Raw genomic sequence first — 21,179 nt, forward strand, 5'->3', positions numbered from 1 at the left:
TGAAATTAAAATAACAATATTAAAGTCCAAAAAAAATGTTAAATACACATAAAAATTATAAAAAGTTACAAAAATTAAATTTAGTCGATTAAAAAAAAAGGTTTTTTTTTTACTTTATTAATTATTTGTGCATGTTGTGTTCACATTTAATTCATGAAAAATTTCTAAACATAACAAATTGTGATATTATACCAATTTATTGTATTGTTCATTATTTGTAAGCCATAAAAAATAAAATAAAAACAATCTTAAATGTTAATATGCATATTCAACATAACATTTAAAAAAAAATAATACAGACTTTATGGATATGGTACCATAGTGAAAATAAATAAAACAATGTTATGAGTACGTCCAAATACTTGCGGACTGGCTGGATTTCCTCCCTAGGGAGAAATAATTTAATAAAATTCAATTTGTTGCAACAGAGAGGGAAAACATTTTTGAGAAGGGAATATGGAAGTCTAGGCATTTACAGAGCTTATGACCTGTCATTCATATCATCCGGCTGAAATCACCTACTAGGCAACACCTAAAAAAACAATTTTCCAATTCTTATACTTCTTCTTTTACCAGTTAGTTAATTCAACAATGTTTTGAGTATGTCCAAATTTTGCGGACTGGCTGGATTTCCTACCTAGGGAGTTATTCCAATCTAAATTTGTTGCTGGATGGATGAATCTCACCCACATGATAAAGGTTTCAGCTCTTTTACTTCACAAAAGTCAACAGATGGAAGAGTTGAGGAAATTTGGATGTTTAAACACAATAAGTAAAGTGGCCGCTTAAACCAGCCAATGACAGGTCATAAGCCCTGTAAATGCCTATACTTCCATATTCTCTTCTCAAAAATGTTTTCCCTCTCTGTTGCAACAAATTTAGAATAAATTGATTAAATATATAATGCTCTATTATTCCTTTATGGCAACCAACAATGAACTCAAATTCTGGGAAACATAATATTGCATACCCTTTGTCCGTGTCCAAGCTGACAAAGGAAACAGTTCTGTTTGAAAAATTAAAGCAGAACCCTGGACGAGCGTTTTCGGCTTTACGGCAACTCTTATGTAAATTCTGGAAAAGGAAATTGGGTAGAGATATGTCTGCCTCCTAGGGTAGTAGTCGGAGCGTTTGCCAACCGTGCTTGAGGTCCCAAGTTCGATTCCTGGCAGGATCAACAGAAAATATTTATTCTTAACGTTCACTGCAATGTTTCAGTCCCTGGAATAGCACCTGAAGTGTAAGATTGATCACCTTACCTTCATGTAACCGATGATGAAATATGCTGTATTTGATGCGCCAATGCAGTGCCCTATGCACCACATGGTGCGGATAGGAAAATGATGAGATACCTTACACAACCTTAATGAAAATAATTAGTGACTTTATTTTTTGGTTTGACACCTTTTAATAATTGAGAATGTCAGAAGAATAAGTATATTTCAACGATATGGGATCAAACAAACAGATCTTGCACTGGTTCATTTTGTACTTACACATTCAGAGATTAGGACAGCAAATCTGAAATAAAGATTTAAAAATTATATGCATTTTGATTTGATATTTAAACCTTACAGCTTCAATTATAATTTGAGCAAAAAATGTTCTTGCATGTAATGATTCATTATGTTATCAGTATACAGACATATAATTACAGTATTACTAACCATTAGAGCGACATCTTGTCCCAAGCATTGAAATACAGTAGACTTTCGCACATAATTGGTTCCTGAAAATGTGTGCGAATGTTGAATGTTCGAAAGTCGAGGGATGTAAAAAATATGTATTTTTTAATTAAGTTAATGAGGTGTTTAAGTGCTTTCAGGTGATTCTTTATAAATTTTTCAAGAGTTAATTAAATACTTCCATATTTTTTGTTTTCTTGATAAAGAGTTCTATATAATAACATGCTGTATATTTTTTAGTGTCAAAGACACTTTTATCAGCTTTTTCCTTACATTAACTGTGTATTTCATTTACCAGTTGTTGCAATTAAGCAGTCATTTGACAGAGGTTCTGAGTGATATTCAATTAACTCGTTAACATCTTCATTGTTGAAGTCCTATACTATATCATCTGTGATAGTTTCCAGAGTTTCTTCAAAATTCATCATTTGCGGGCATAATTGTTTACAGGAACCTTTCATTTTTTACTTTTTTATTTCAGCCCACAAGTATCCAATATTGCTTATTGCGTTCCATATATTATAATTCTACTGAAATTGTCTTAATGTAGGCACACCTTCCCTGTCAGTTTCATTAATGACCTGATTCATTATTTTCCTCATAACATAGTTATCACTAGTTAACCGAGGGAGCACCTGCATGGAAGCGAAGAATGTTTGCATTATTGATAAAAATCTGTAAAAAACATAATTTATTTAAATGTCTGAAATAGTGAATTACGCAAAAGTAGAAAGTACAAAAGGCGACGGCCCCCCGTATGTCTTTGGGAATACTAAATAATCAATCAATGCATCGCCTTGTCATTCAATTAGCTTCAATATGGCAATCTTTAGGAACCTTTATAGCATGATTAAGATGCATTAAATGTGTATCCCGAGTTCCCTTTGATAATGTATGTATATATAAATTAATAATTAATATAAATTAGAAACGAATTTAGTGTTAAAATATAATCAACACCGACTGACATACTCAAACTGTGCCAGATCTGGATCGAGGAAAAAAGACCTCAAATCGATCTGACTAATATTTTGACAGTATATTACGTGTTTAAATTGATTAAATGTATTAATTACGAGTACTTACCTGAATTAACTCCGTTATTTTTGACAAAGACTAAAAATGTCCAGACAAATTTAAAAAAACTTACGAACCTCCAATTTATGAGCACAAATGGATTTGTCGTAATTTGTATAATGGCGTCTTTTGAGTTTTTACAGATGACGCAATATATTTAATTGCCAATTTAGTAGCTCACAATAAAAAATAAACATACATTTTTAAAAACGAAACATCTCGCGGGTCGCATGTTTGACGTTTGCCAGATTTACAAGGTTAGTTTATTTGTGTGCTGTGCGCATGCGTGGTTTTAACGATACCTATTACGAGATTCGTTCAGGATACCAAAATGATTTTAACGAGGTAGAGAGGCCCACGAGAGTGGTTCAGAATACCACCCCTGAATCACAGAGGATCCACCGATAAGATATTACACCAACAGCAGTACCAGTTACCACCCCTTTCTTAAACCCGTTTCCGTTTCAGTAAAACTACTGTGAAATTTCACCTTGGGCATAATTCACAGGCATTCAGATTTTAGTTCACCAAGGCAAAATAATAATATAACCACTAGGTACCCAGAACTTTTTTCAAGAAATATTTGCACTCATGATTTGACCAAATGTCTCAATTTAGAGGGTTTTTTTTCCGGGTCCAGATGGATGAAGAATACAGCTTGCCCACCACATACCGCATCTGAAGACATAAGTCTCCTTGGCAGTGAAAAGTTGCTCATTTCTAAACGAGAAAAGCTGCCTGAAGGAACTCTGTAATTATTTTAAGTTCTGACGGATAGAAGGAAAAAAAGAAAGGTAACCCTCCCTGAAGGGGAAGACATTTTTTCACTCTAGCAAGAGCCAGAAGAGTTTGTCTTTGTCCGCTTAAAATAATTCACCTAATGTATTGCAACTCACATCGGTGTGCCCAACAGCCAGCTGCACAGCACACGATGCCTAAGAAAATGGATGTATAATAGACCGTTGAAGTTTCAAAAGACAACCCCCAGCTGACTCTGGCCAAGCGTGCAGCTTTGTGGAAAGCCATCTTTCCCAAATTCACAGCTTTCATTGCGTGGGAAGTATAAGACAAATTTCTTTCAAGAATTCCAGAGGTTTGAAACCGAATTTGAAGCTCGAATAGAAGTGCCCAGGAATTTGATAGAAGGAGGACATACAAGATTGCTTTTTAATAGTGAAAATTGGGTTTTTTGAGGAGCAAAACTTTATTTGTTTCGAATACCCCAATTTGCAACTTTATTTAATGCATTAGCTGCGTCACCCTCCAGGAATCTGCGGTTTTTGCCCTCAATCAAAATACATCCATCATCGGAAAAAGCCTGAATCATAGATGATGAAGGAAGGGGAAGTTCGAGAAAATCACCATACAATACATTCCACAGAAGTGGTCCACAACAGAGCCTTGAGGACAGCCACATTAAATCTCGCATGATAAAAGTGTACTACCACCGCCCCACCGGGATACACAATGAAAGCATCCACCCCTTTCCCGAAACTGTTCATAAAGACTTGTGTCTTTCTTCAGTTTCGCATATCACTATCAATTTTTTTTAAACTGAGCGAAAGTTTAATATTTTTTTACAATCAAACCACGGAAATAACAAAACAAAGAAACTTTAAAAGCTTTCATTGTACCCCTCACTGCAGTATCATCAATTTGTGATCAATCAAATACGCATGATCAGCACAATCACCGGGATACACAACATTTCGATTTGAAAAATATCTTTTACCATTTTAAATAACTGCAGGTAATTGTCAAAGTCGTTGCTTAGACAGAATCATCGGCCACCAAGCATGATCAAAGGCACCTGAGATATCAAGTAATATAATGACATATTTTTTGTTTGTGTTTTTAACAAAATTTCTCATCGAAATTGCTTAGCACTTATTGGTTGAGTTGCATTTAAGTGAGACTCAAGTCTGTTACATATTAGTCGTTCCAGTATTTTTCCCAGAATAGGCAGAAGAGTGTTTCCCAGCCTTCTTTATGCCATGCCCCACCATAGTCTTTTCAAAGGTCAGATGCCCCACCGGCATCTTTTTTAATTAAACAGCAGGTAAATTTTCAAATCATATTGTAATATGTTTGTAAACATATGAACCCCTAATGAAATTAAATAAAACCTATTCTAATACATATATAATAAGTGAAATTATTTCAAAACACAAATTGAAAATGTAATTAAGTAGAATAAAATAAAAACAATAATAAAACACAAGTGACAATTGAAATTGAGTACAAACACACACATATCTCGACGCCTAATTCATGATTAAATTCAGTCACGCTTGCTACAAAATTTGATGTCCGGATCTAGCTTAGTTATTTCAGTCTTAGGTCCCCTTTATACCTCTATTAGTTATATCCAATCGATTTAATTTTTTAATGAGTCAATTGCGTAGGGCGCTAAAACCACATTTCACCTAATAAGATGAGGGAAAGGGTAATAATCATTTTCTGGCATTCAAAGTAATATTAGGATATTTTGTGTTAGTTTTTTCGCAAGCAAATCCATGCCATTATTCCTTTTATATTCAATAAATTTGTAATCGATTCATCATTTAGCATTTCTGAAAGTTCCTCTTGATACAGTTATTCATTTGAAATATCTACCAGCATTGGTTGTGTCAACTGAGCTGGAAAATTTATTTCCTTTAAATCAGCAAATCGTTTTTTAAAATCAGTTAATAAAGTTTGCAGATGGTCGAAAATAACAAGTTTAGCATTATTGTCACTTCACAAGTACAATTAGGCGAATATTTCTATTTTGTACATCTCAGGCATTTTTTGTATAACCAATGAGTATTCCCCTTTATATGTGAAATGCTGACGTGTTTCATCTCTGAAGCGTGGTGCCCCACCTCTAAGACGCTATGCCCCACCCGAAATACTGGTCTATACGCTTTCGGACCAGTGCTTGGCCATCACAGCGCTTAGGAATAATTTTCATTAATCCTTTTTTACTAGCAATCCGAGAAGACACCATTGAAAGGCAAATATTTAACATGGTTAGGAGTTCAAATGTGGCTAAAAACACGCACCTTTTTACAAGCGCAGGATCAATTCCATCCAGACCAGATGCTTTATTCAGATTCAGAATGGAGACGATATTTCCAACTTCTAATGAGGAGATAGGTGGCGACAATGAAATTAATAATGCATGTTCTCTAATCTGTTCATGATGAAGAAAATCAGAAGCTATGTTGTCAGTAGGGATAATTGCGTCAAGCAGAGCTGAAGCTGTTTGCACAGCAGTGAGTGTAATGATACCATTTAAGGGATGTTTCATCCCAGTAATGGACCGATGTATCTAGCAAATTGTTGTTGGAAATAAATTTGTATAGGGCACCCCAGGGATCAGATTTGGAAAGTTGTGGCTTTATGTATTAGTTTTGTATTTATCTGCCATTTTTAAATTTGTACGAAGTAAAGACAATGCTATGATTACAACCAGTTCGTCGACCTCTTCGCGCACAATTTAAAATTGTTAATGCCGAAAGATTGGAATGCCACCATTGGATAATACAGTTCTGTTGGAGAATTAGAACCAGAACGCTGGACGAGTGTTTTAGACTCTATGGCTGTCCTCAGACAAAAATCCCAAATAAGGAAACAAAGTGGAAATGAGCCTGCCTCGTCTAGCTGTTTCCGCATTTGCCTACCGGTCTGCAGGTCCTGGATTCGATTCCTGGCAGGGCGTATGTAAAATACTAATTTTAAAAGTTGTTCAAACTGTAATATTTTATTGTTCCTCGACTCACACCTAAAGCGCAGGCCTGATCACCTTACCTTCACATAACAGATGATCAAAATACGCTACATTCAGTTTACAAATGAATCTCCTGCGCACCAATATGTGTGGAAAGGGAAATTATGATATGTAACTGTCAGTAAAACAAAAAGTTGTGGCAGAGCGGGGTGAACGAACACCAGACAACACTTTCAACCATAACCATTTCCTTCTAATAAATTTGATTTTTATTTTTAAGGGTACTACTACATCACGATGGTTGACAAAAATAATAAATCAGATTAATTCACAAGATTAAATGAAGAAATTAGAAATCAGATCCTGTGTGTGATATGCACATTCGACATCATCGGGTACAGTATTGGAATACAAAATGCAACGCGTCTCAATCAACTGTTACATAGAGGTAGATATAGAACAAATATTTGATATTGACCTTATCAGGTGTCAAATCCAGGACCTCGAGCATTAGAGGTGAACATGCCAACTATTCATCGGAGATTTTGGTTCAATTCCTCAAATACGCAATGGTTTTCTCCATTCGCTCGGACAAGGACAATTGCTCGTGGCGCTTTATTAAATAATGAGGAATGGAAAAAAATAAATTACGCTTCAATAAAGAAATTTATTAAAATAGGGATTGGTGTTAGAGCAAGGGACCACGCTTGGCACCCGACAGCACGAGGTAGGGCGCACGGACTTCCTTCTGGCGAGCCTGTAGCAGCGCCAGAGTACCCAACGGAGTGTCGGTGGAGTTCATCTTGCGCATGAGCCCCTCCTGTTGGCCTTGCTTGATGCGCTTCTCCTGCTTGTTCTTGCCGGGCCCCTTGCCGTGGAACTTGTGAGACAGGTAACGGAAGGCCTCCTTGGGCTTGAGGGCTCGACCTTCATCGTCCACGTAGTCCAGCTTTACATGAGGCCGGAAGCCTTCCTTCTCTCGGAACTCACTGGTCGGCCCGGCGTGGCCTCGCTCCCGCCGGTTAAGTTTGTCATCGTCCCTGAAAGGAAAAGGAGCACCCTCCTTGTTTTATTTGTTTACACATAAAAGCGAGTGTATTGCCTTAACCCTTCGAGTACCGGTGTTAGGAGAGGCTCGGGACTTACCCATGGGCCTTGTCGTCTATGGAGTAATGGTGGGCCTGCAGGTGGGGTAGTGCGGGGGGGGCGGGGCGAGCATCGCCCCCCCTCTCCAGGTATCCCTTGCTGAGCGCCAGCAGTAGGGCCCCTCCAACCCCCGAATCCAGGCGCGGCTCTGCCTCCAGAGCGCCTCCACCGTCTGTAACACAATCCGATACATTATTTCCAGTCTCCCCCTCTCCAAGGCACTGCAGCCCATATGCACGGCCAGCATTAACATATACATCATCATTACAACAGGTAGTTAACATTTATATTAAATTACAGTAAAAAAAAACCCTTTTTACGTTTTTCAAGGGAGCAAGAAAAAAGTGTAAAACTGAGGAAAACGCTAAAACAAGGAAATTAAAAATATATGGAAAAAATATGAACTTGCTAAAAATAAAATTGTAAAAACGGTGATAAGTGGAAATTGTAATTTTTTTTATACTTATTTTCAATGATTTCACTAAAAATATTTTTATATTTTTTCAAACAATAGTATGTAATCTGTATTTTTTTTTGATTTAAAAACAGCGTGTTAAAATTATTTTATGTGAAATAAAAAAAATGAAAATAGAATTTTGAATTTGCATAAAATAATGTGCAATAATTTTTCCAACTGTCATATAGATCGCAGCAAAATTGTTTCCACTTTTATGACAACTTTTTATACCATATTTTTTATAACTTTAAATTTATTTGTTTTTATTCAGATAACAAATACAAATACAATTTTTACATTAATTAAATACATATATTTACATTATATTACAAATATTTCTATTGTTATGTTTTAACATCGCAAATCAATGATATTAAAACTTCATTGTTTCTAATTGTTGTTTAGGTTTAAGAAGGTGTATACAAAATATATACAATAAAGGAATATTTTTGTGTTTTTTTAAAAATATTTTTTATTTCCTTTTTTAAGTACTATGAAAAAATATACCATATTATCTTTTACGGAATATTTTATTTTTTCTTTCTTATGTTACACAAAAATATTATAACTGTCCATTATTTATTATAGGAGCAAAAATTCATTATCATTTTCTTGTATACCCACGAACAGGCCATGCCTTTGTGGGATTTTTTTGTTTACTATTAACATGTATTGCAAAAAAAATTTAATACTCCGTTTTATTACTTATGATTATTGTAAAAAAACAAAAAAAAAGTATTAAAAAAAAAATGCGTTTTTAAAAGAAAAATGGGTCCAGAACATTTCAGTGTAAAAAGCGGGAAAAAGTAAAATTGAGGAACGTAAAAACGAGGTTTTACTGTATATCTACAAAGTAAAATTAAGTTTTCTGCATGAAAAATAGAATATGTTGTATACATATTTTTTTTTAGACATTTTCAATTACATACTTCAAATAACATTTTTGTAAATAAATATCGATTTTACTTTATACCGTCTCAATATGCACCGATGAAGAAAGCGTTTGTAATCGCAGTCATGAGCTGGTATTCTGAAACATACTAGTTACGAATTGGTGACATTTTTTCTACCCCCGAGAGAGTTCAGAATCGCACTGTTGATGCGCGGTATTTCAAGTAATAGAAAAAATAAACGGAAAAAATTATAAACTAATGTTGTCTAGGCGGCATCTATTACTTTCGGGGAAGGCCATTTATTCTATTACTCCAAAGTTCGGTCTGTCGGAAAAGGGTTGGATGTGAAGGTGTTCAATTTTGATGAATGACCTCTGAGCCGAGTCGACGGTTATTAATCTTAGTGAGCATTGACTTTTTATTGCTCCGTCAAGATTTTGTCTCAAACCAAGCTCTTTTTGTCATCACACGGTTGAATCCTTAGAGAAACTACCATCTTAAAATGACTCGTACAACGTACCTCGGGTGACATCTACTGCGGTGTGAGCCGTGTCAGGGTCTACGCTGCTCCAGGCTCCCCCGTCCCTCACCCTGCTCTCCTCCACTCCCCCATCCTCTTCTAATTCCTGCACACACACACACACACACACATGTACATTATCGGAAAAACTTGCCAAAGATAATTGTTTAAAAAAAAAAAACTCTAATGCGAGTAAATAGAAAAACCACTTTTTATATTTAAAAAGGTGTAAAACTGAAAAAAATGCTAAAGTGAGAAAAACGCAAATTGAGGAAATAAAAAATAAATGGAAAAAACAGAATTACAGCAAAAATTTAAAAGTGTGTTTTTTCAATGCCATCTGATAAGTAATTGTAATCCTTCTACAACTTACTGCCACATTTTTAAACTTTCTGCATTGTAATTTATTGATGTAAAGACTTTATTCTTCCTAAACATGCGTCGACTGTGTTATAATTTGGTAATACGACATTTTCAAAAATTTCAATCTCCAAAAAATGAAAAAAAAAACCTTTAAGGATATAATGAAACACTAACCCCAAAGGACATCGGAAGGGCACTAAGATTATTTTGCTTGAATAATGTATTAAACACTGTAAAAAGCGGCCTGTCTGACTCGTAGTGCAATGGTCAGGGCGTTTGCCTGCCACGCAAGAGGTCTCGAGTTCGATCCCCAACATGGTTAATGTGAAATATTTATTTAAAAACAGTGTTTTAACACTAGAATATTTCATAGTGATGAAAAGGCAGGATAACGTAAAATTGAGGTTTTACTGCAAGTATTATATGGTAACATAATGATTAAACATAGTAAATAAGAGGGTTAGTTTTATAAACAATATAAAACTTCCATAAACGCTACGAGCTGTTCACTGTTCGTAACAACAATTTACAGTTATGTACTGTAGGAACTAATTTATAACATCGTCATTTTGTTTCTGCATCTCATCAATCGTGCATAGGGCATCGCTTTTAGTACACCGACCACAGTGTTTCTTGATAATTTTTGTAACACGAAGGTAAGATAATCAGTCTGAAGCTTCAGATGACAGTCCGAGGCTGGTATTCTGAACGAAATTGCGCGCGAAGAGATCGCTCTGTTAGCGTGTACTTAGTACGTAAATACGCGTTAAAAATGTGTTTTCTACGCGCGCTTTTGCATTCAGAATACCACCCCAGGGACTATGGAATATTTTTGTGAAAAAACACCCTTTTAAATTGATAGTTTATGTCAACCATATCAGGAATTGACATTGAACAACGTTACATTAAAATACTGTACTGTACTGTAAATGTACCGTTGTAAACCTAGAACAAAATATATGACATGATCGGGTTCAAAACGACACATTATTCAATTAGAATAATACGCAGATGTCAGGGAGTTTAGTTTACCATGAGTTCCTGCGCGCCCACGTCTCTGTTGCCCGCCTGGCCGTAGGTCGGGATGTCCCCCAGGGTGCGGCAGAACTCTGCCGTGCTGTCCAGCACTATCCCCCCCCCTGCTCCCTCCTCCTCCTCCTCCTCTTCCTCCTCGCTCTTCACCGGCTCCTCCGACTGTAACACACACCGTAGTCAGCTCTAGTGCCCGTTTAATGATGAAGTGCAGTGCTACAGGAAATTGGATACAAAAAATGTTTTCTTATGGTGTAGAGTAATTAGAGCATTTAATTGTACGGTGAAGTTTCTCCGAAATTTATTTTTAAAAATCATAAAAAATAACGGTTTCACAACGTCACAGGTTTATGTGACCACATGTTAATAGCTAATAAATTATTAAGTTTCTATTTTGTGGCAACCACGAGCTATCCTGATTGCAACTGGAAACAGATTGGCTGTTTCCGGGGTAGCAATATTTTTGGACGTTTAGTAGGTACAAACTATAGTTGTACTGGGTTCAACTTTTAAATGACAAAAATACACTGTCATTCCTACAAACTAATCCAAACGATGTCGTATAATGCCCGCAAGTCAGCGGTTTGTACAATAAATGTCAGTTAAACCCGTGCTTTCTTCGCTTGTCGTCAGTTATGTTTAACTGTTGGAATTTTTGTTTTGATCTCTCACCGACCAGAATTTGTGATGTTGCGGGCGATGTAATTTCAAAGTTTCAGTGGGGATGTTATTTTTTTCTAGCTTAGATAGTCGGTTGACAATTTGTTATTTTTGTTGGCCAGTTCCATACCTTAGGTAATGCGGGACGGAAACGGTCAGAGAGGAGACGGTTGCGTGTCCTCGCCAAGGCTCGTTCTAGTTCCGTGTCCTGGTCCTCATCGTCTTCCTCGAGTCGGGAGAAGCTTTCCCCTTTTATTTCTATTTAAAATAAAATTAATAATAGTATAAATCCATAAATAAATTATCGGTTAAGGCTCTACTCGGGTATAGTTTTATTCTTTACACTGGAGAGTGCAAACATAAACTGGTACATGTCAACATTTCCAGTTTTACTAGTATGCAAGGGCTAGCTGTTTCTAAATATAAAAATGAATATGACAAAAGGACACTGCAATACAGAATACTGTAAATGTGTAACAAGTCAACTGAACAATATTAAGAATGCACATAAGTTCTTCTGGGTTATGCAGTTTGTAACACTCTGTAAATAGTACCAACGCCACATAATAACGCGGCATAATAACCTAGAAAAACTTTGTGTTTTTGAACGGATCTATATCTCACACTTTCTTATTTTTAAAATCTACAAAGTTTAATAATAAGAATAGTGTGCTGAATACAAAGGACAAGCTCAAATTGCGAGTTGAGGGAGATTGCATTGAAATTATTCATGTAGGTGAATTATCTCAGATATAAAAAAAACTTATGAGACCTACTGAAGTTAAACTCTAAGATTTTTGTGAGTATTTTAAATTAATTATAACACTCTTATAATAACTTATATTTAAATATAAGTTACAAATTAAAACCCAATCAGTCAGACTGGTAAATATTTTACAGTGTAAGGATCGTTTATATAAAACTGTTTATAATAAATTAACCTATTGTGGCAATAGCAAAAATCCAGATGTATGGAAATAATTACCTGTGTCATCGGTGATCAGAGTTCCTGCGGTCATGATGTCATCTTGTAAATCTTCCAATTTGACTTTTTTCCTTAATTTTCCCTAAATTATAAATTATGTTAAAAGTTATATCATTTTTTTATTTCATACTTAAAAGCGCTACAAAATTGTTTCTCAAACTGGGGGTCGCAAGAAATTGAACCCGCAAGCAAGAAGCGGGTAGTTTTGCTTTTATTTTAAATTTTAATTTAGTAACATTAAAATATACAGCACGGGGGACTGAGAAACAATGCACTACATCGTACAGGTGAGGACAAAAATACCTTCTTTTTTGGCTTCTTAAACTTGGCTTTAAACTCCTCCTCCGTGTAGTACTCCGAGGCCAACTGCAGAGCGGGTGTCGCCAGCGACTCGAGGCGCTTGGACGACAGGCGCTCGCGGATCTGCGGGCGGAAGCGGATACATACTGTTACACCACACTATAGGGGAGTTTGCGTCGTCTGTTTAGTCATTACTACTTTTTTCTTCCTTTCAAAACGGAATTCATTTGGAAGAAACACTGTATTCCTTCACTGCCACTCTGGAAAACTAGAATAAACTCGAGTTGTTGTACTAACCGTGTGTATTTGATTGATCACAAATTGACTATTCCGCAGTAAGGGGTAAAATGAAAGCTTTTAAAGTTTCAATTTTTGTTATTTTCAAGTATCATGAAATATTCGCTAAATTAGCTCCAAAAAATGAAAGAAAGTCACTAGTCTTAATAAACAGTTGGGGAAAAGGGGTGGACGCTCTCATTGTTACACCGCACTGGGAGTGGATTATACTACTGCCGGTGCTTGTATCCTCACTGGGTAATACTCATCCAGCACTCGGCTAGTGCGTGACCATGGTGAGGATTGTTACTTTAGGCTCGGTGATTATCTTGGGACACACATGTCCCGAGCAAATTATCACACCAGCCAATAATACCTAGTATGATATTTACCATCATTTTCTTAAAATTCTCCATCTCTCGCTGGTCATCATCTCCGATGGTGAAGCTAGCTGACTTCTTTTCGCCAAAAATCTCTTCATCATATTTGCTGAGCATTCCCTTGTGCTGCTCCTGTCCATATAGAGAAGGGTCATCGGCACCCTCGTACGGCGCGTATCCGGTCTTAGGCTGTTTCTTGTTCACGTTGCTCTGTAACAAATCGGCACAATTTGTTTATTACGTTACCCGACTACAGTGTATGAATTGATGTAATAAGTAACATCGGAGAAATTTACAGTTCGCACTAAAAACTGACAGCTCAGAGTCTAAAATTAGTCTCTAATCTCAATCATTATAAAAACTTGTTAGTAAGATGAATCAATAGACAAAACCTAGGAATCATAGAACAGTTTATTGTGTTTTACGGGCATTTCGAAACTATGTTAAGTACTCTAACTACATTGTTGACGATCTGAGATATTTAACTTGTTATGATCTTTATCGTTAAAAATAAAATATATGAAAAGACACATACAGTTACACCCCTGTTTTATGTTTTTCAAGGGAGCAACAAAAATAAGTGCAAGACTGAGGAAAACTCTAAAGTGAGGAAATTAAAAATGTATGGAAAAAATGAAATTACATAAAAATATAATTATTGTACTAGACTATGGAAATATACAGCATAAAAATTGTAAGTACTGTCATAATTAGGGATTATTCATATTTACCAATGATTAAGTTGTTAAAAATACACATTAAAAAAAAACATGTTTAAATAATTTTATGTAGGTACTCAACCTTCAAAAAACGAAAATAAAAATTTGAATTTGCATAAAATGCGTACGAAGATTTTTTCCCTAAATATTAGGAAATAATTATATAGTATCACTTTTTTTAGTATGGCACCACAAAATTTCAACTATCATTTACATCGCGGCAAAACTGTTTCACACTTTTATAATAACTGTTTAATCTATCTTCTTTTCACATTTTGTTTATAACTTCAAACAATATTTCTACTGCCAAATTTATAAACTTTCTGCATCGTAATTTATTGATGATTTTATTCTTCCCAAACATGCGTCAACTGCACGTCACTATTAAGTGAAATGTCAAAATTAGACACTTAAACAAAATGGTCAATTACACTGCACCTACTTTGAATTTTGTTTGAGACAATAACGTATACATACAATTTTCTATTTACTTCCATTTTATTCTCCATTCACGCAGCGGCGCACGGCTTGTTGTCTTTTAACAGATCGAAGGAGTTTTTTTTAAATTTTCAACGTAAATCTGGGGGGTTATGAAAAAAGATAATTGGGGGGAATATTTGAATGAGAATGTATGGAAAAAAAATGAGACCTAAATATTTTGGTGCAAAAAGCAGGAAAATGTAAAATCGAGGAAAGTAAAAACGAGGTTTTACTGTAGCTTAACGACACATAAAATTTAGATACAAAGGTTAGTTAATAAAAAAATATATATTTTTTTTGAGCACTTTTTTTGTTATTTTTTATTGTAATTTTAAAGACAGTATTTGTTTCTGCTTTACGGACATTTATGATGTAATTTTAATGATTGTTTATTGTATTATATGGGCATTCATTATTTGTGAAAATTTAATTTTTAAAAAGGTACAATAAAAAAACGTTCCAAACAGCGCTCCTAATTCTTTTTTAATAAAAAAAAATTACCAAATTTAATTATTTTCACTAAATTTTTTTATGTCGGTCCCTTGAAAAATATAATTTAGGGGTTTTACTATATAACAAACATAAACTAAACAAATTGAACAGTTAAGATACCTTGTCATAGCGCTCCTGGTCTCGCAGGTTCAGGTTGAGCAAGGTGTCGCCCTCCTCGTCTAACACCCCGCGGTCCTCCAGCGTGAGCACCAGCGTGTGGCCCTCCGGCAGGGCGTCGGGGGCGTGAGCCACCCGCAGTCCACGCAGCTCCCCAGCACCGTACGCCCCCCTCCGCCCGGCCTCCTCCTCCTCGGCAGCTAGAGCTCCCACCCCAAACTCCGCGTCCAACTCCTCTAATATTGCAGCCTACAACAGTGACACAAGTGTATTACAATAACTAACCTATCTCGATGTGTATCGAGGTAATGTCAGATTTCATATTTCACCAGGGTCGATGTCAGTGAAAAAACATGTATATTTATATATTTTATACACACATACATGTATGTATAAAATATTTATTTATTAATGTTTCTTATCAAAGATGTCAAACAGTTCATTATAACACCGCAAAATTGCCAAATAATTACTCTTCTTTAATATTACGATTTACGACATTGGCCCTCATAAATCCAAGCCACAACACGAGCGGGGTCGCACTGAGAGTGTTCAATATTTTGGAAGAGCGTATTAAGCTCTGAAGGACAAAAACTATTTTCAAGAAAGGATATTAAAGACTGGATTTTCCTTAGTGGGAGGGATTTGAGTGGGAAACTCCTTGATGATTTTCCGAATGATTAAGTTTACTGTTTACCATATTGATGGGCCATATTTATGTTTATTTTTTTTTTGTGTTTCTGATCCTACATTTGTGGTGATATACTCATGTGTCCGTGTCAACTAATTGCTCTATTAAAAAAAAATATATATTTGAAAAAAATGTGCAATAAACTAATGTATGTAAATAAAAAAACCAATTATAAAGTAACGAACAATATTATTTCGTTAAATAACATTTAAGATAGACCAACACTAAACTAACACCACCCAAATAGAAGGGGGTATTCATTACATACCCTCTTGGCCGCTTCCTCCTTCTGTCGGGTGAGTTCTCTATTCCTCTTCACCCACTCGGCGGCTCCCCCCTCCTCTTCGTCTCCTCCCTCGCCCAGGGCGGGTACGGTCAGCAGCCTGTAATCACCGACGAGGGTCAAACGTGCAAGCGACAGGAGCGGACACTTCTGATCGATTAGATGGTGACATTCCTACTTACTTGGATTCCACCAATCTCTTCTGTTTTCTCTCGGAGATTTTGTTTCGGAGTTTCTCCTGCTCCTTTTTCTTGGCCAGATTCTCAGCCGGCTTGTGGTAGAACTCCCCCAGATCATCCGTGATCTTGCCATCGCCTGTAAGGTAACCGCGGGTGATTAGTCAGTGCGAGGGAGCCGACACCCGAGAGGTACAGTGGAGAGGCACTCACCGTCCGGTGCTTCGCTGGCCTGCTGCAGCGGCTTGAGGCCGAGCTTGGCGCGCAGGCGATTGCTCTCCTCCACACTGAGGCTGTCCCCCACTCCGCTCCCTCCCGCCACCAGGTGGGAGTCCACGGGTACTTCCTCTACTGCAATACAAATCACCGCTTATACAAAACTAATTATTACTCGCGGTATAACTTTAGCCAATTATGAGATTTCTCTAATCGGTTTGGCTCTTTTTGTATTTCGCCGGCTGACAGCCCTCATATTACTTGCATTTGAAATTCTCCTACATATTTATGTTTGAAAGAGCGAAGCAATTTTGCTTCACGTTAACCAAGCCGGACCGAAGGGGGGGATTCGAATCCCCATAGACAGATTTGGTCAATGTCACTTTATGTACATAAACATTTGGCAAACGAATGAGTAAAATATGTGTACGCGAAAACATGAATAAATTATTGCACGGTCATAAACACTTCAGTTATATTCTCCTGGTGCCATATACAAGTAGACGCTGAGGTCGTTTGGTCCCCCCGTTCGGATTTTGTGTAATTTTTGGATGCTTAGTGAGGGAAAGGTTAAACAGAATGTTGAATGTTAAGCTAGGGTTTCCTAGGACAACGGTGCCCGTATCTTAACGGCCGTAGTGAACAGTGACCGGAGAGTGGTTTTATTTTTTAATGGTGTTATCAACACCGTTTTCTTAGGAAACCACTTTCTAGTCACCGTTACGACGGCTGTCCACCGCATTACCGTTCACTACGGCCGTTAAGATACGGGCACCGCTGTCCTAGGAAGCCCTAGCTTTATACACCATTGGCAATCACTTAAAAGGGAAACGCGGTGGCTGAGAATTTAGATAGATAGGTACTTAAACATGGTTTTTCCGTCACTCTCTCGCAAATGCCTCCCGATACTGTGTGAAAAACAAAACTGCACGTTGGACTGATTATGCCTATCTAAAATTCATTTTCCGCACCACAAAACTGAACCAATTTGGTTGCTTTTATTTATTATATAGTATCAAAATGAAATTTTTCATTGACATGTTTTATATTTTTCAGAAATAGTTTGTATACTGAGCATCAGAAGACGGTAGATAAAACTGGGCGCTTTTAAGGACTTATGGATGGTCCTAATTCCCATGGTAAACAATTTTTCAAAAAAAAAACTGTACAAAAGGGATACGCCAATGCTCTAGTGCCATTATTTAGGGAGAAAATATGGGAACACGTTTGTATGAGGAAAAGTCAGACCACGTATCCTTTTAAAACAGTCACAGGTCATAAGGACTGCAAATGCTTACGACTTCCAAAAGGGTTCTCTTTCTTGGTTGAAATATTAATCAAGAAAAAAATCACCAAATGGAATATTTTTATTTGGTTACATTAGTCGTTCAGTTCAACCCACAACGTTAACGGGATTTTTTTGCATAAAAAAAGGATATAAAATATCATTCTGCAGTATTTTACCAAACACTGAAGTCAATAAAATACTGGCACAAAAGAACCCCAGAATGCAATTCGTGTTGTCTTCAATTACAATTCAATTACTTCAATAAAAATTCTCTGAATTATTTTTATAAAAATGTTTACATAATTTAAAAGGATTCATTTAATTGTGATGATAAAATCATATCAACCCTGATACCAATTATTATATTTAACATGATACTTCAATTGCCTAGTATAGGATGATGACCTCCAGGACTTTACACTATAAATTTATCAAACAGTTTTACAATCTTATTATAATGTAGGGCTATTACATTACTGTGGACATGTTTACGGCGACAGATACATTTTGTTTCGTCTTTATATGCACAGCTAAGTAAAAGCTTATACACACGCTGATGTTTATCAAGTGGTCTAAATAGGGAGGGTGTAATTTATTAATAACTTCTTATTTTTTGATATTATATTATCTTTATAAAAAAAGTCACTTCAAACCTAATTTTGAACATCTTTTAATGAGGAAGTTTTAATATATTTCTATCTATATTTGTTAACTGGTTCAGTTAAATGGGTATCTTTTTCCAATCCATATGCCTGTTCGGCCTATCAGCGGAGTTATCATTTTTACGCTTTTCCACAAAAAAATATTTTGTTTCATTTTGCATTCTTATTATTTGATCTCTGAGCTCGTATGTAAAAAAACATTTGAGTTTTTTGAAATTGAATTCAAACTAAGTAAAATATATACATTTTTGAGTATCTTATTATCATTGCTATGATTTTTTAGGTTTTGTAATTACTCCACCCTTGTTATCGCAAGTTCAAGTCTGCGAGTTTTCCTGACATTTAAAAGAATACCGCTACCGTTGAAAAACAGACTACCTGGAAACCAGAAATCAATCGCAACGGTCAGATTTATCAGTTATTGTTCACCTGAACCTGTGACATTTCAAAACAGTTTATTTTTATGAATTTTTCATGCATTTTTAAGAAACTTCTACATACAATTAAATGCTCTAATTTTTACCGCATGAAGACATTTTTATATAAAATTTCCCATAGCGTTGAACTTCCTCATTGCAATTTTTAGTATCTCCGTCTTCAATCAGTCGTGTTTAATACTTAACATGCTAGTTTTAGTGGTTTTTTTCTTTATCCATACAATAGTTTTCTTTCAAAAAGAGAATAGAGTTTTTCCCAATCCTAACTAATTTTAGTCATTCATGAAGATGCACATTCAACGGTTAATAAAAGGGCGAAACTTAACTTAAAAAATCTTGGTAATTAAATTACTATGGAATCTACATAAATAATCATTGGTCGGATTGTGCCAACACTGGGTAATACCTGTCCACCATGAGAGTGGGTGTCAGGTGACCTTGTGCTGTACTTGCTATAGGCGAGTGCAGGAGTGGAAATACAACAAACGTATTTCCCCATAATAACACTAGCCACATTTCTAATTACTGATCTAATACAATGTCTATCTTTAGTGATGGCTGACCTCTTCCCGTGTTCCGTGCCATATTCCATTTCTGCAAAATGGCACATCTTTGGAGTTTTTCCAATTTGTAAAATTTTAACGGAAAAGGCGACGGAGGGATAGAGAGGAGACAGTTCTAAGTAAAGAATTAATTTAAAAATTTTGCAAAACCACTCCTACTGCATCTACTTCGTAATGGTCGAGATGATGGAGTCAATCACGGAGGGAATAAGGCATAATTATGTAAAAAAAAATTGTATCAACAAATATTGAAATAAAGTAAAAAATGTTCTAAAATGTATTCCTACCAGTGAAAAACACAAATTTTATGAACTTAATAAAAAATCTTCGATTTTTACATGTTTTGAGAAATTATGAACACATCTCTCAGTATATGCAGGTAAGTTGAAAGATAATGGCTTAATTGAAAGAAAAAATAAATAGCACCAAAGCGGGACAGTTATTAGACTAGATTTAATTTTATCCATTTATAGAAAATTGCTAAATATTTAGTTATTCAAAAAATATACAAATTTTTGCCCATCAAACTATCGCCTTCACATAACAGTTAAAAATAGTATAAAAAGAGAAGACTAATATATATTAAGTGCGTTTGAAGGTAGAAAGTCTTCGGTTATCTGACACATGGCTGATCGCATAATGCTGTAGATTGTGCCTGGTAATGAATTTATTCTGCCGATATTATTTGTGAAGGACCAGTCATTAGCAAAATAACAGCATAATGCTCTTCCGGCTTTACCAAACTTCCCAGAAAACGAGTATCGATACAAATGTGATCCAAACTAACCTCGGCCGCTTGAGTACACCCGCCCGGCAGCATCTTCTCTCATCCTGAAATAGGAGCAAACATTGATATTAAGAGAGTCGCCATTTCGTCCGACTACGAACGCTATCGACGGAAAAATTCATTCGCAGTCAGACTGGAAATATTGTAAACATGAAGAAAGGAAATTACCATCGGGGGATTTATCTCGCTTCCTTTCCTTGTGTTTCTTGTGATGACGGCGATCCTTGTCCCGCGTGTCCGACGCGGGGGAGAGAGGAGATCGCGATCTACTCCTGTGTTTACGCTTTTTAGATTCCTTTTTATGCTTCTTTGAAGAACCCATTTTACTTTTTTACGTAGTAGTACAAGTACTATATTTTTGCTCCGACTAGACACGTGGACGCGCACGCAACTGCATTACTTTCAAACATTTAGATATGATTGATAGAAAGACGCCGTATAAACATTCATGGAAGTAAATTTCTAATAGCTAAATTAATTGTTGCAAAAGTCAAGATTCTTAGGATAGAATTTGAAAACGAATCCACGTGTTGATAATCAGAAAAAATGAGCGATGGGCCCCAAGTTAATAAACCACATACGAGCGATCGACGGCGACGGGCGACGGTAAATGGAAACGGAAATCGAGAATCATAGATTTTGTGAAAAAGATCAGAGGCAGATCACAGACATGAACAGACAAATCGGATAAATAAGTAACTTGAACGCGCGGAGAAAGGCGGGCAAGGGGAAAAAGCAAAAAATAAACTTGAACATGATAAACTAATATGAATAGTTTACAT

General features: G+C 36.0%; 1 protein-coding gene and 2 long non-coding RNA genes across 6 annotated transcripts in view; 1 reads left to right on the top strand and 2 right to left on the bottom strand.

Annotated features, from left to right (window-relative positions):
* LOC148280081 (uncharacterized) overlaps window positions 1–20,404 on the top strand; it is a 29,711-nt gene extending 9,307 nt beyond the window's left edge. The window contains exons 2-4 of one of the 3 annotated variants that reach the window (XR_015822706.1): window positions 6,755–6,922; window positions 17,717–17,799; window positions 18,894–20,404. This is a non-coding gene — a long non-coding RNA (uncharacterized LOC148280081). Of the gene's footprint in view, window positions 1–6,754; window positions 6,923–17,716 lie in introns of all 3 variants that reach the window. The other 2 variants (XR_015822705.1, XR_015822707.1) reach the window with 2 other exon arrangements.
* Window positions 719–3,082, bottom strand: LOC148280083 (uncharacterized). The gene is made up of 3 exons (XR_015822708.1): window positions 2,772–3,082; window positions 1,668–2,360; window positions 719–1,521 (listed from the first exon to the last, which is right to left on the bottom strand). It is a non-coding gene; the product is annotated as an uncharacterized LOC148280083 (long non-coding RNA).
* Window positions 7,131–20,882, bottom strand: LOC148280084 (U4/U6.U5 tri-snRNP-associated protein 1). Of its 2 annotated transcripts, XM_088228956.1 has the most exons (14): window positions 20,566–20,705; window positions 20,398–20,441; window positions 16,658–16,795; window positions 16,451–16,583; window positions 16,254–16,368; window positions 15,298–15,543; window positions 13,499–13,696; window positions 12,834–12,953; window positions 12,531–12,612; window positions 11,676–11,803; window positions 10,886–11,047; window positions 9,491–9,596; window positions 7,621–7,792; window positions 7,131–7,514 (listed from the first exon to the last, which is right to left on the bottom strand). In XM_088228956.1, the coding sequence occupies exons 2-14, from the start codon at window positions 20,438–20,440 to the stop codon at window positions 7,163–7,165; spliced, it is 1,995 nt and encodes a 664-aa protein (XP_088085082.1). In that variant the 5' UTR covers window position 20,441; window positions 20,566–20,705; the 3' UTR covers window positions 7,131–7,162. The 2 variants fall into 2 exon arrangements, with proteins under 2 accessions (XP_088085082.1, XP_088085081.1); XM_088228955.1 differs by lacking the exon at window positions 20,398–20,441 and having other exon boundaries at window positions 20,566–20,882.
* Window positions 20,883–21,179: the final 297 nt, after the last annotated feature.

Source organism: Micrasema longulum, unplaced genomic scaffold, assembly GCF_059751315.1.
Source record: "Micrasema longulum isolate JH-2025_06_02 unplaced genomic scaffold, ASM5975131v1 h1tg000617l, whole genome shotgun sequence".
Lineage (NCBI taxonomy): Eukaryota > Metazoa > Arthropoda > Insecta > Trichoptera > Brachycentridae > Micrasema > Micrasema longulum.